Source organism: Bufo gargarizans, chromosome 1, assembly GCF_014858855.1.
Source record: "Bufo gargarizans isolate SCDJY-AF-19 chromosome 1, ASM1485885v1, whole genome shotgun sequence".
NCBI lineage: Eukaryota > Metazoa > Chordata > Amphibia > Anura > Bufonidae > Bufo > Bufo gargarizans.
The window spans coordinates 6,700,296-6,713,638 of NC_058080.1; the positions used below are offsets into that span (position 1 = coordinate 6,700,296).

General features: G+C 44.9%; 1 protein-coding gene across 1 annotated transcript in view; it reads right to left on the reverse strand.

The window, feature by feature from the left end:
* ADGRA3 (adhesion G protein-coupled receptor A3) overlaps positions 1 to 13,343 on the reverse strand; it is a 62,402-nt gene that overhangs the window by 6,691 nt on the left and 42,368 nt on the right. Inside the window, exons 10-13 of the mRNA XM_044294275.1 lie at positions 12,090 to 12,239; positions 10,649 to 10,810; positions 7,837 to 8,040; positions 611 to 830 (exon numbers count right to left, since the gene is read on the reverse strand). Of these exons, the coding sequence (XP_044150210.1) occupies positions 611 to 830; positions 7,837 to 8,040; positions 10,649 to 10,810; positions 12,090 to 12,239 (736 nt within the window). The remainder of the gene's footprint in view (positions 1 to 610; positions 831 to 7,836; positions 8,041 to 10,648; positions 10,811 to 12,089; positions 12,240 to 13,343) is intronic.

Genomic DNA, 13,343 nt, shown 5'->3' on the forward strand with positions numbered 1-13,343 from the left:
GCTCTCTTGATGCGGAGTGTCATTTCACGGGAGCCATGACGGGAGTAACGGCTGTTACTGTTCATTTTACGACAGATCCTGAGGGACCTCAATGACTTATATGAGCCCAACAGATTTCTGTCTCATGGTATCTGGTTCCAGATATTGCTGTAATGATTTAGTCTCCATGCATCAGTAACTTGCACAGGCATTCCATAAAGTCCTTTCTCTGGGATATTTTTTGTAAGCTCTCTTGCTCATTACAGGGGCTGTCTGGACATACTGTCATTTTGATCTGACATCAAGTGTGGAGCTACGAAACTGCACGCTGGTGGTGTGGTTGTCTCACCAACCACCCGATGTCCTACGAGTACCGTGCACGGGTTCCCTTAAATTCGAGCATGCCCCATGTGTGATACTCACCGACTATCGGACAGTGCGCTTGGCAACATATCTGCTCAATGTGAAGTAGTCTCTCTCCATGCCTGGAGTGTATACTGGGAGTATTCCTTTTAGGAATGAGTACAACCCCTCCATACACAAGGGTACTGACGGTACGCAACACCCCTGACGCGGGGACATACTCGGATACCCGTCCATTTTACAGAGACGAAGATATTTCAGTACAAACCTAGCTTGGCTAGAATGACGGGCGTCACCACGGAGCGTCTCATTCCATCGTCAGCGAGGTGCGTGGAGTTCCCCGTGGCTGGGAATAGCTTTCCATTTCTGAACGCTATGAGCTGCAGCTTGTACACAAACTCATCCGCTGCTCGCCTCTCACGCTTCTCTCTGTCTTTAGGTACAAAGAGTGCAGCCGGCAGCTGGATGGACGCCTCCACAACCGTGTTCTGGGGAGAAAAGACACAAGAGGGCTGCTTAACGCAAAAGGAAATATAATATACATAAAAACTGAAAAATGTATAATCAAGTCAATGTGATTACGATTCCTGTAGGATGGAAAGAGGAACAGTCAGACAACTAGTTCTTGACCTCGCCAGTCCTCCATACATTTCATTGTAGTACGCTCTATTTTACCAGTTGGCAGACATTTTTCCTTTTTTGGGCATGTTCTAATGAATAGTATTGTTTTCACTTAGGTATCCTCATGCTATTTTGCTGTTTTTGGAGGTTATGCACTGGGATTTATAATGGTTCATACATAGAAGACTTATTTTTTATTTTGGCATTCGAAGAAAAAGCTAGGAAATGGTATTACAGCAATTTTTTCATTTTATTTATTTTTATTTTGTCAGTTACAGTAGAGAATAAGCACTTTTTTATACGAGGATATTTCAAGCAGAAGCTGCACCAAAATAAAATGCTCTATATCGCATCAGAAAGACGGCAGTTTGTACCCTTGGCATTGCACAAAGGTGAATTCTATGTCGGATTGTATGCCTGCATGGAGCATTACACTGGATGCCCGGCCACAGCGACCTATAGAGGACCTGTCCCCGCTCCTGACATGTCTGTTTTAGCAACTGCTTGTATTCCCCGTGTAATAATTTCTGATCATGCTGTCCATCTGTTATTCCTCTTAGAAATGTATGCAGAAATTGACAACTGGGTGCTACCATTCCCCTTGTCAAACAGGCGTGTCCCTACTGAGTCTGCTACCTTCAGCACTGGTTGGACAGTGTCAGATTGTATATAAACCCCCTCCGCTCCCCCACCAACTGGTACAGCCATTGTTTATTCATCAATTCCAGTATGAAAAGCAGAGGAAAGACACAAAATAGAGTTAAAAGAAGAGATGCTCCAACATTTGTATATTACTGGAAATACAAGCGTTTACTGAAATAGACATGTCGGGAAAGGTGACGTGTCCTCTAATCAAAAACCCGTCAAGGGGAAGACAAACAAAATGAATGAGGAGCAGGTGGAAGAATGAGAAAAGAAGACCTATAAGGGTAAGTCCACGTGGGATCAAAATGTTGCTGAGATATATGCTGAAAATCTGCAGCATCTTACAATACTAGCAAAGTGGATGACAAATCTCACGGTGTGGGCCGTAAGGCTGGTCTCATCACCGGTACAGTCTACCGGCAGGCTGCTCCGACAAAAACTCAGCGGTATATGTCCAGCCAATTTTCTGCATATTTACCAGATAGCTGGCGGATCTCCGTGGGACCCCATTATAAGCCTGCGGGATCTGTGAACGATTGTGTGGATCTAGCCTAAATTTGGAGAATGCCAGTTCACAATGCAGATTTCTTCCATGGATTTTAAACGTTCCAGCAAAATCCACATGCAAACACCTGTGAATGTTGCTGCAGATTTCCTGCTGCATTTTACGTCCCACGTGGATGTACACTAATGGGGTTTTCTTGGAATATTTTCTCTGGGTTATCTGGATGTGTTGGTTGTAATCACATTACATGTAGCTCCTTTCTTGCCATACTGGCTCAATAATCGGCAAACTAATGATTTTTATTTTTTCAGACATGGAATACTGATGGCCTCCCTCAGCAGAGGTCATCTATATCTGATTGGTGGGAGTCTCAGTCTTGGCACCCTTCTCATCAGCTGTGGTCTCCTCGCAGATTGTATAGCGGATGTGTACTGTAGCTCAGGGCCATTCACTTGAATAGGACTGAGCTGCACAAAGGCCACGTGACCAATGAATGCCACGTCACAGGCCGTATAGATGAGCCGGTGGTGCTCAGTAAACCCTTGTGGCATCTTTAAACTGCTCATGAGCTGGATATCAGACCCCATTGATCACATATTGATGACCTAAGCTGGGGATAGATAAAAACCTCTTTAAACATTTCATGCACCATTCTGGCATGGGAAGCGATATGTTTACACACCATGCTGTATATTTATGGCATGAAGATCGCTCAGGCACAGGAACCACCTTCAGCAGTGGCTGCCAGCTGTGACATACAGAGGACAGCCTGCTGCACTGGCTGAGATCGATCGGTGGCTGAGATCGAACTGGCCGTTTAATCCCTTAACCCCTTCACGGGCAGCACCGTACAAATACGGCGCTGGGTGGGTGTTTAAAGATGGCACCCGCTCCGGGGCGCCATAGCCGTCTGCTTCTTTTAGCAGACACCCACGGCTCATGTCCGCAACCGGCAGTAAAGCCGACCGCGGACATTTAACCCCTCAGATGCTGTGGTCAATCCTGACCACGGCATCTGAGCACGCTGTAACCGAAAGTGCGCACTTTCGGTTGTGCTCCGGCTCCCCCGTGTGGCGATCGGAGGAGCCAGAGCGTGTATGCAGCACTCCCTGTCTATGAATGACAGGAGGCTGATGCATAGTATTCCCTATGGAGCTCTTGCCTGTAATAGGGCTCCATAGGAAAGTAGTGAAATCATCATAGATTCCAATGCAAGTGCATTGGAATCTATGATAATAGCAATCAGATGATTGCATGTTATAGTTCCCTATAGGAACTATAAAAAAAGTGCAAAGAAAAAAAATAAATCAATAAAGAAATACAAAAAAGTTCTAATCACCCCTCTTTTCCCAAAATAAAAATTAAAGAATTAAAAAAATACACATAATGGGTGTTGCAATGTGCGAAAACGCCCCTAGTATAAAAATATATTCCCCATACGGCAAACAGCTATACAAGAAAAAGCGTCCAAATGGCCGATTCGCCGTTTTTGGTCGCTTCATTTTCTACAAAATAAAATGTGATCAAAAAAAAGTCATACACACCCTAGAATGGTATCAATGAAAAGTTCAGGTTGACCCGCCAAAAAATTTGCCCCCATACAGCTCCATACACATAATTACAAAAAAGTTATAGGGACCAAAATATGGTGACAAAAAATAACAGATTTTTTTCCCACTTTTTTTTTATCACTATTAAAACACAAGAAAAACTATACATACAGTGAGGAACAGAAGTATTTGAACACCCTGCAATTTTGCAAGTTCTCCCACTTAGAAATCATGGAGGGGTCTGAAATTTACATTGTCGGTGCATTCCCACTCTGAGAGACAGAATTATTATTTTTTTTCAGGAAATCAAATTACCGTATATTTCGCTGTATAAGACGCACTTTTTCCCCCCCAAAAGTGGGGGGAAAATAGCAGTGCGTCTTATACGGCGAATGCAGCTTATTTTGCGATTTGCGAATTTTCGAGCAATTTTTTGCGCGAATTTTTTGCGCGAATTATTTAGCGATTTTCAATGATACACCCGCCGCGATGCCGCGCGGCGGGTGTATCAGCTGTGAGGGAGGAGGGGCTGGGGGCCGGCGTCTGCTTTTATAATGACAGCGGGGCCCGTGCAGTGACTATTCTACTACACAGGCCCCGCTCACTGTATAATCGTATGTCTAATAGTAAATAGTTATGTACATAATCGCATAATGAGCGGAGTACTTACAACTACAAACGCTCGCCGAGAGGAGGGAGGAGGCAGGCTGGGAGGACGGGCGCTGGCAGTGTGTAAGTCATACGTCACGCGCCTGCGCCGCCCACTTTATGAATGAAGCAGGCGGCGTGGGCGCATGACGTATGACTCACGCTGCCAGCGCCTGTCCTCCCGGCCTGCCTCCTCCCTCCTCTCGGCGAGCGCTTGTAGTTGTAAGTACTCCGCTCATTATGCGATTATGCACATAACTATTTACTATTAGACATACGATTATACAGTGAGCGGGGCCCGTGTAGTAGAATACAGTCACTGCACGGGCCCCGCTGTCATTATAAAGCCAGATGCCGGCCCCCAGCCCTGTATTGAGGGTCATTCACTACAGGGACACTTATGGAGGGGATCTGTGGATGACACATAGCATAAGATGCTATATATGTGTCATCCACAGATCCCCCCCATAACTGTCATACACAGAGACCCCAATAAGAGCCACCCACAGATCCCCCATAAGTGTCACCCACAGATCCCCCATAAGTGTCACCCACAGATCCCCCATAAGTGTCACCCACAGATCCCCCATAAGTGTCACCCACAGATCCCCCATAAGTGTCACCCACAGATCCCCCATAACAGTGCGTCACCCACAGATCCCCCATAACAGTGCGTCACCCACAGATCCCCCATAACAGTGCCATCCACAGACCACAATTAGTTCAAAACCCACCAAAAGCACACCTTTTGGTTCAAAATATTTTTTTTCTTATTTTCCTCCTCAAAAACCTAGGTGCGTCTTATAGGCCGGTGCGTCTTATACGGCGAAAAATACGGTATATGATTTTTAAAGAATTTATTTGTCTTGCACTGCTGAACATAAGTATTTGAACACCTGAGAAAATCAGTGTTAATATACAGTACAGAAGCCTTTGTTTGCAATTACAGAGGTCAAATGCTTCCTGTAGTTCTTGACCAGGTTTGCACACACTGCAACAGGGATTTTGGCCCACTCCTCTACACAGATCTCCTCTAGATCTGTCAGGTTTCGGCTCTGTCACTGAGCAACACAGAGTTTCAGCTCCCTCCAAAGATGCTCTATTGGATTTAGGTCTGGAGACTGGCTCGGCCACTCCAGAACCTTGATATACTTCTTACGGGGGGAGCCACTCCTTGGTTATCCTGGCTGTGTGCTTTGGGTCGTTGTCATGTTGGAAGACCCAGCCACGACCCATCTTCAATGCTCTGCCTGAGGAAAGGAGGTTGTTGCTCAAAATCTCACCATAAATGGCCCCATTCATCCTCTCCTTAATACAGTGCAGTCGTCCTGTCCTCTTCACAGAAAATCACCCCCAAAGCAGGATGTTACCACCTCATGCTTCACAGTAGGGACGGTGTTCTTGGGATGCAACTCATTCTTTTTTTTCTTCCAAACACAACGAGGGAATTTTAGACCAAAAAGTTCTACTTTGGTCTCATCTGACCACATGACTTTCTCCCATGCCTCCTCTGGATCATCCACATGGTCATTGGCAAACTTCAGACGGGCCTGGACATGTGATGACTTGAGCAGTGGAACCTTCCGTGCAATGCATGATTTGAAACCATGACGGCGTAGTGTTCTACCGACAGTGACCTTTGAAACTATGGTCCCAGGCAGCTCTCTTCATGTCATTGACCAGCTCCTCCCTTGTAGTTCTCGGGTGATTTCTCACCTTTCTTATTATCAGTGATACCCCACGAGGTGAGATCTTGCATGGAGCCTCAGTCCGAGGGAGACTGACAGTCGTCTTTAGCCTTTTCGATTTTCTAACAATTTCTCTAACAGTTTATCTATTTTCACCAAGCTGCTTGGCAATTGCCCCGTAGCCCTTTCCAGCCTTGTGGAGGTCCACAATTCTGTCTCAGGTGTCTTTTGACAGCTCTTTGGTCTTGCCCATGGTAGTAGTTGGCGTCTGACTGACTGTGGGGTGGACAGGGGTCTTTAAAGAGCTCAGACAAGTGCTCCGAAGTTAGATTAATGAGTGGAGTAGAGGTGGACTTTTTAAAGGCACAGTAACAGGTCTTTAAGAGACAGAATTCTTGCTGTTTCTCAGGTGTTCAAATACTTATGTTCAGCAGTGCAAGACAAATAAATTCTTTAAAAATCATACAATGTGATTTCCAGAATTTTTATTTTTTTATTCTGTCTCTCAGAGTAGGAATGCACCTACAATGTGAATTTCAGACCCCCCCATGATTTCTAAGTGGGAGAACTTGCAAAATCGCAGGGTGTTCAAATACTTCTGTTCCTCACTGTATAAGGTATCGCCAGATTCGTACTGACCTGTAGAATAAAAGTAACTGGTCAGTTTTATCGTACATCGAACTTCGTATTTAAAAAACCCGTAAAACTGTGGTGGAATTGCTTTTTTTTTGCAATTTCACCTCATTTGGAATTTTTTCCCTCCTTCCTACTACATCATATGCAATATTAAATGGTGGCGCTGGAAAGTACAACTTGTCCCACAAAAAACAAGCCTTCATATGGCTATGTGAACAGACAAATACAAATAAAAAAAGTTATGGCTCTGGTAAGGCAGGGAGCGCAAAACAAAAAAAAAAAGTGGTCCTAAAAGGGTTAAATGCTGCAGTCCATAGAGATCATAGCATCTAAGAAGTTTACAGAGAGAAGGGGCTCCCTCTCTCCTCTATCAGGCCCCGCACCCAAGGCGATCCCAAGGTTCTGACGGTTGCTACAAAGGCCTCCTGGTCTACCATGTACAGAAGCCTGCCAGGGGCAGAGTCTGGTAGACGAAGTGTCTATGTAAAACAGACATGAAAATAAACTAGAGAACGCGTGTAGTTTACCACTTATTTATATTTGGTTAAAAAATGAAAAATATAGATAAACTACACATAATTGGTATTACGTCTGTAAGAACCAAAATTTATAAAAAGGATCATGTTCCTCATCTAGAGTGGTGAGCACCGTTAAAATAAAAAATAAATCATTTTTTTTAAAACTATGACAACTGATTGACATATAGTTTTGTGCTAACAGATTCTATAAAACTTGCAATTTATTTGTTTACATTCCTGCTGGTTCTGAAGTCCAGGAGGCGGTCAGTGATTGACAGCCTTCCCTCTAGGAGATAGCTGTCAATCACTGATAGGACCGCCTCCTGGACTTCAGAATCAGCAGGAATGTAAATTAATAAATTACAAGTTTTACAGAATCTTTTCCCATAAAACTATATATCGCTCTGCTCCGCTCCTCCTTCTCTATAACAGGCTGCCTGTAGATTACACTGCATTTCCATGGTGACAGGTTCGATTTAATTTGGAAAAACACTATATTGACCAAAGTGTCACTAACATAAAAGTACAATGAGAAAAGAATTTCAGAATCACTTGAACGAGTAAAAGCATTCCTCAGTTTCACAAAGTGACACGTCAAGTTTGAAAATTAGGGCTGTGTCTATAAGGGGTTAATAACCCGATTGAGAAACGTGTAAAAGTGATATTAAATATGTAACCGTTACCTTTAAGGCCACCGCACTGAAAGTACTGGACATATTGCACTTAAAGCTCAATTGTTTATCCAGGTTCCCATCTGGGTCTCTCCTCCCAAAATCGGCCATTACTGGGCGGTCAGACGGGGCCAGTTTCTGGAACACCGCGCAGGTCATGCCAGTAAAGAGGGTGGATTTTATCACATAGGCTTCCAGGACAATGTTGGGAGAATACTGGAAAAGAAAAAAAGGAATTGTCAAATCAATGACTGCACGTTCTACCAGTTACATCTTGTAGTAGAAAAGTGTGTGTAAGAGTGTGTGTGTGTGTAAGAGTGTGTGTGTGTGTGTAAGAGTGTGTGTGTGTGTGTAAGAGTGTGTGTGTGTGTGTGTGTAAGAGTGTGTGTGTGTGTAAGAGTGTGTGTGTGTGTGTGTAAGAGTGTGTGTGTAAGAGTGTAAGTGTGTGTGTGTGTGTAAGTGTAAGAGTGTGTGTGTGTGTGTGTAAGTGTGTGTGTGTGTAAGTGTAAGAGTGTGTGTGTGTGTGTGTGTGTGTGTGTAAGAGTGTGTGTGTGTGTAAGTGTAAGAGTGTGTGTAAGTGTAAGAGTGTGTGTAAGTGTAAGAGTGTGTGTAAGTGTAAGAGTGTGTGTGTGTAAGAGTGAGTGTGTGTGTGTGTATCCACTAAAGGAACCTGCACCGTCGCATTTACAATCACAAAATTTGGCACACAGGTACATCAGGTGTCCGGGAAAGTTTTCGACCGGGTCTCGGCTCTCTAGGATGTATCTTTTCTGAGATATTCCCAAAAAATGCAAATATGGAACATCACATGACTTGCATTAGCCAATAGAAGCCTGCAGGTCTTTCTCCTCATATCCCAACTGCCACACACACACACACACACAGTCACATGAACCTCATCAGCCAATAGAAGCTCGCAGGCCCTTAGTCTCCACATACACACAGTTTTACACCAGGTTTCCATACCAACCCAGCCATTTCCAGCCATTTTTCTTCACTGCTGTAGGTCAGCTTTAGGCCTCTTTCACACTACAGTTTTTTTTTTTCCCCGTTTTGCAGGCCGTTGTTTGCGTTCCGTATACGGAACCATTCATTTCAATGGTTCCGCAAAAAAAACTGAATGTACTCTGTATGCATTCCGTTTCCGTATTTCCGTTCAGTTGATGGATAGAACATGTCCTATTATTGACAGCAAATCACGTTCTGTGGCTCTATTCAAGTCAATGGGTCCGCAAAAAAAAAACAGAACACATACGGAAATGCATCCGTATGTCTTCCGTATCCGTTCCGTTTTTTTCTGAACCATCTATTGAAAATGTTATGCCCAGCCCAAATGTTTCTATGTAATTACTGTATACTGTATATGCCATACGGAAAAACAGAACGGAAACACAACGGAACAACGGATCCGTGAAAAACCGACCGCAAAACACTGCCATACGGTAGTGTGAAAGAGGCCTTAAAGAGCCAGGCTGCTGTGGATGACACTGTTAAGGGAGCGGAGTGCTGTGGAGGTCACAGTTAAGGGGGCAGGTAGGGCGGCCATTCAGGCCACCCTCAAAAGACAGACTTTTGAGGGTCCTGGTTAGGCCACGCCCACTCCCACTCTACAGCCAACATGGATTAAAAAAATGAAGCTAAAAATCAAATTCTGTCAGCTGCAGGGGTGGGAGGGAGGGTGACTTTCTCCCTGCAGCTCAGGCTCAGATAGCACAGTGCTGCTGTCAGAGTGAGCTGTTCAAAAGGACATCCCTGTGTCCGTCTAGGCCATGCGCCGGATGGAGGACAGGGAGTCTGAAAGCTGGACCTATGGCCACCCTAGGGGCAGGCTAATGTGGAGGTCACAGTTAAGGGGACAGTCCGCTATGGAGGTCAGTGTTAAGAGGCAGATTACTATAGAGGCCACTGTTAAGGGGGCTGGTATTGTGGAAATCACTGTTCAGGAGATGGGGGTACTGTGGAGGTCACTAATAAAGGGGCAGCCGCTGTGGATATCACTGTTAAGGGGGCAGGGAACAGTGGAGGTCACAGTTAAAGGGATGGTCCGCTATGGAGGTCAGTGTTAAGGGGCAGGGTGCTGTAGAGGTCACCGTTACAGGGGCGGGATGTTGTGGAGGTCACATTTTAAGGGAACGGAGATCTGTGGAGGTCACTGTTAAAGGGGCGGGTTATTGCGGAAATCACTGTTAACAAGACTGCCCCTGTGAAGGTCACTGTTAAAGGGGCGGTCACTGTGGAGGTCACTTAAGGGAGGAGGGGACTGTGGAGGCCACCATTAAAGAGGCAGCAGGGTACTGTGAGGTCACTGTTAAGGCAGCGGCGTGGAATGAAGGTCACTTAAGGGAGCAGGGTACAGTGAAGGTCACTGTTAAAGGGGCAGTCGCTGTGGTGGTGGTCAGTTAAGGGGACTGTAACCCATGGTCAATATTAAGCGGCGGGTGCTATAGAGGTCATTGTTAAGGGGGCAGGCGCCTGTGAAGGTCAAAGTTAAGGGGGGTGGGTGTCTGTGGAGGTCACTGTTAAGGGGCCGGTGCTGTAGATGTCACACACAAACATTAATCTATCTCTCTCTCTCATATCTATGTATCCATCTTTCCAACCAGTGCGATATCTTTGTAATGAATATTGCAGTCGACCACACTTCTCACCTGACAAACATAAGGTATGCCCACATACTGGCTAGACTTCTGAGAGAACACTCTTAGACGGGTACATAGAAGCCAGTATGTTTTCCCATTCTGTCCTGCAGATGCGGTGTGCCCACACAGAGAGCCAATGCATGTACAGATCACATTAGTTTAATACACAATTCTGACGGACTTACTGTGGAGTATACTTGTGCCCCGTTGGCGAGCCGGTAAGTAGCGATCCGCTGTAAGCACTGCACTATACGTGTGCAGGCCTTGGCATCTTTCTGTGCCATCAGCAGGACACGTTCATCAGCCAGCATGATGTTACTTGCTATATCAACCATTACATCACCAAGCTGCAACAAGTAAGGGATTGTAAACCTATGTGCATCGTACAGACCACCATTTACATTTTACAGAACTTTTTTTATTCAGAAACATTGCTGAGTTTTAGAAAAAAAAAACTGTTTTAATAAGAGTCGGGCAGAAGTAGCGGCCCCTTGCTCGCTCGTCTTGATTGACAGGTCTCTGGCTATATGCATAAGGATACCTAACACATAACGAACTGTAGTCTTATGAAATGCGGACGCGGAGAGCATACTGTGTGCTCTCCGCATCCATTCCTGCCCCACTAAGAATGAATGGGTCCGCATTAATGAAAGCTGTTATTATCGAGGTCAATACATATCTTTTAGCAATCATTGACAGACTAACTCAGGTATACATACCTAGCTCTAATAAATTAGCAAATAAAATTAGGACAGTAATCCTTTAATAACAGTCCTGGGGCTCTTGCTAAGGCTTCAGGGCGGACCGCACATGGTTCCCTCTGTCTCAGCTCACATCACATCACTGGGTGACCCAATTAAAGTCAGTTACTACTGCATACAACAAAGGGTTAAGCAGTAAGGATTGGAGCTTCCTCCAATCCTGGCCAATAGAGCATAAGCTTAGCTGTTATTATGCAGCCAAGAACACGCTCCAGGGCAGCACAGAACACTGGGCTGAATAAGGTCCATGAACAACTGTAATAGAAAGACATGGGGGCAATGGCAGGATTTACGTTTGTAATGTTTTATTAAAGGGAACCTGTCACCAGGATTTCGTGTATAGAGCTGAGGACCTGGGCTGCTAGCACATCCGCAATACCCAGTCCCCATAGCTCTGCGTGCTTTTATTGTGTAAAAAAACTGATTTGATACATATGCAAATTAACCTGAGATGACTCATCTCAGGGACAGGACTCATATCAGGTTAACTTGCATATGTATCAAATCGTTTTTTTACACAATAAAAGCACACAGAGCTATGGGGACTGGGGATTGTGGATGTGCTAGCAGCGATCTAGTAACCCATGTCCTCAGCTCTATACCCAAAATCCCGGTGACAGGTTCCCTTTAAGAGTTGTGCCAAATGACAAATTCTGCTCTGCTACATCCACACCCAAACAGTCTTGGGCAACCTTGTATCTGCATGTGTGTAATACCTGTAAATCAGATGCAATCCTAGGCTCACTGCATATTCACTAAACGATATGAGGAATAATCCAGAATGTGATATGTCACACGACGTTCTGATGTGTCCCATGTCCCTAGCACTGTGATATGTGTGAACACGTCTCATGGTCACCATTACCTCTTTGTATTTATCTGCGAAACGGCCAAATTTTTCAATCATTTCCGCCACAAAGATAACATCCATCTTGTCAGAGAAGTTGGCGGCCTCCACGGTGTAGGCCAGAAGCTGCTTTGCAGTGGCAACGGCATTGGTGAGGTTAAGGGGCATCTAAAAACGTATGAAAAAAATGAGAGTGAAGACCAGGCAAGCTCAACCATTGACTATATGATCTGCACTGGAGCTGCCGTGGGCTGTTCCTCTGTTACTCCTCAGGTGACTAAGTTACCATGCCTCTTGTCAGTGGGACACCTCCCTATACATACCGACACTATAGTGAGGACCATGTCAGTCTGTTTATCGACGAGACGAATGGTAACATGCAGTAGTCATACTTTTCCAGGAGGAATAAAAGTGGAACAGTTTAGTCCAGAACTGTTATATTATGGGTATTTATTAATGGTCATTTGATATACATAAGAGGTTCTGGTTGGTGGTGGGAAATCATATAAAAGACATACTTCTCCTTCCTGCTGGATCCACATTACTTCAGCTTACAATTTTGTGGTGTGACCAAAACCTAATAGTTATAAAACGGGAATCCATTTAAGGCCTTGTACACAGGAGTTTTTAGTGCAGACTCAGCAGCAAAAACGGAGCAGTCTCCCATTGTTTTCAATGGGTGTCCGCAATGCAGTTTTTTTTTCTGCATGGTCTTCCAGACTGCACAGAGTGCAGCTCCTTCTTCGCTATATACTAGTGGGACGCCTTCCCTGGACATACGGCACAGACAGTGCAATTTTCATACAGACACGGGTTTCCGCTTGTGGATTAGCCACAATGATTGGGATTCACCTCATTCAAAATGCAAAACTCAGCAGAAACTTGAAGGGATTCTGCAATGGAAGATTTGTACATCTGACAAATTGTGTGAATGTACCCCAAGGCATCAGATGTCTCTTGCCTTTTCCGGCAGCTAGGTAGACTGCAAAAGACATCCAACTGCGCCATTACCAAACCTGAGCCTCTCAAAACTACAACTCCCAGCATGTCCTGACAGATGGAGAGCCAGATATTCTGGAACATTACTGTACTGGATGTCTTAAATGACTTGTGGTTCGCCGCGGGCATCCTCCACCGTATGCATTTTGCTGGGGATCGCCATTAGCAACGGGCCACAAGTGCAGGATTTGCTCCCCTGTATATATGCACGACTGCATGTGGGTTTGAGCACCTCCTGCTAATGCCACCTTGTCTTTTTGGTTTGTATATATA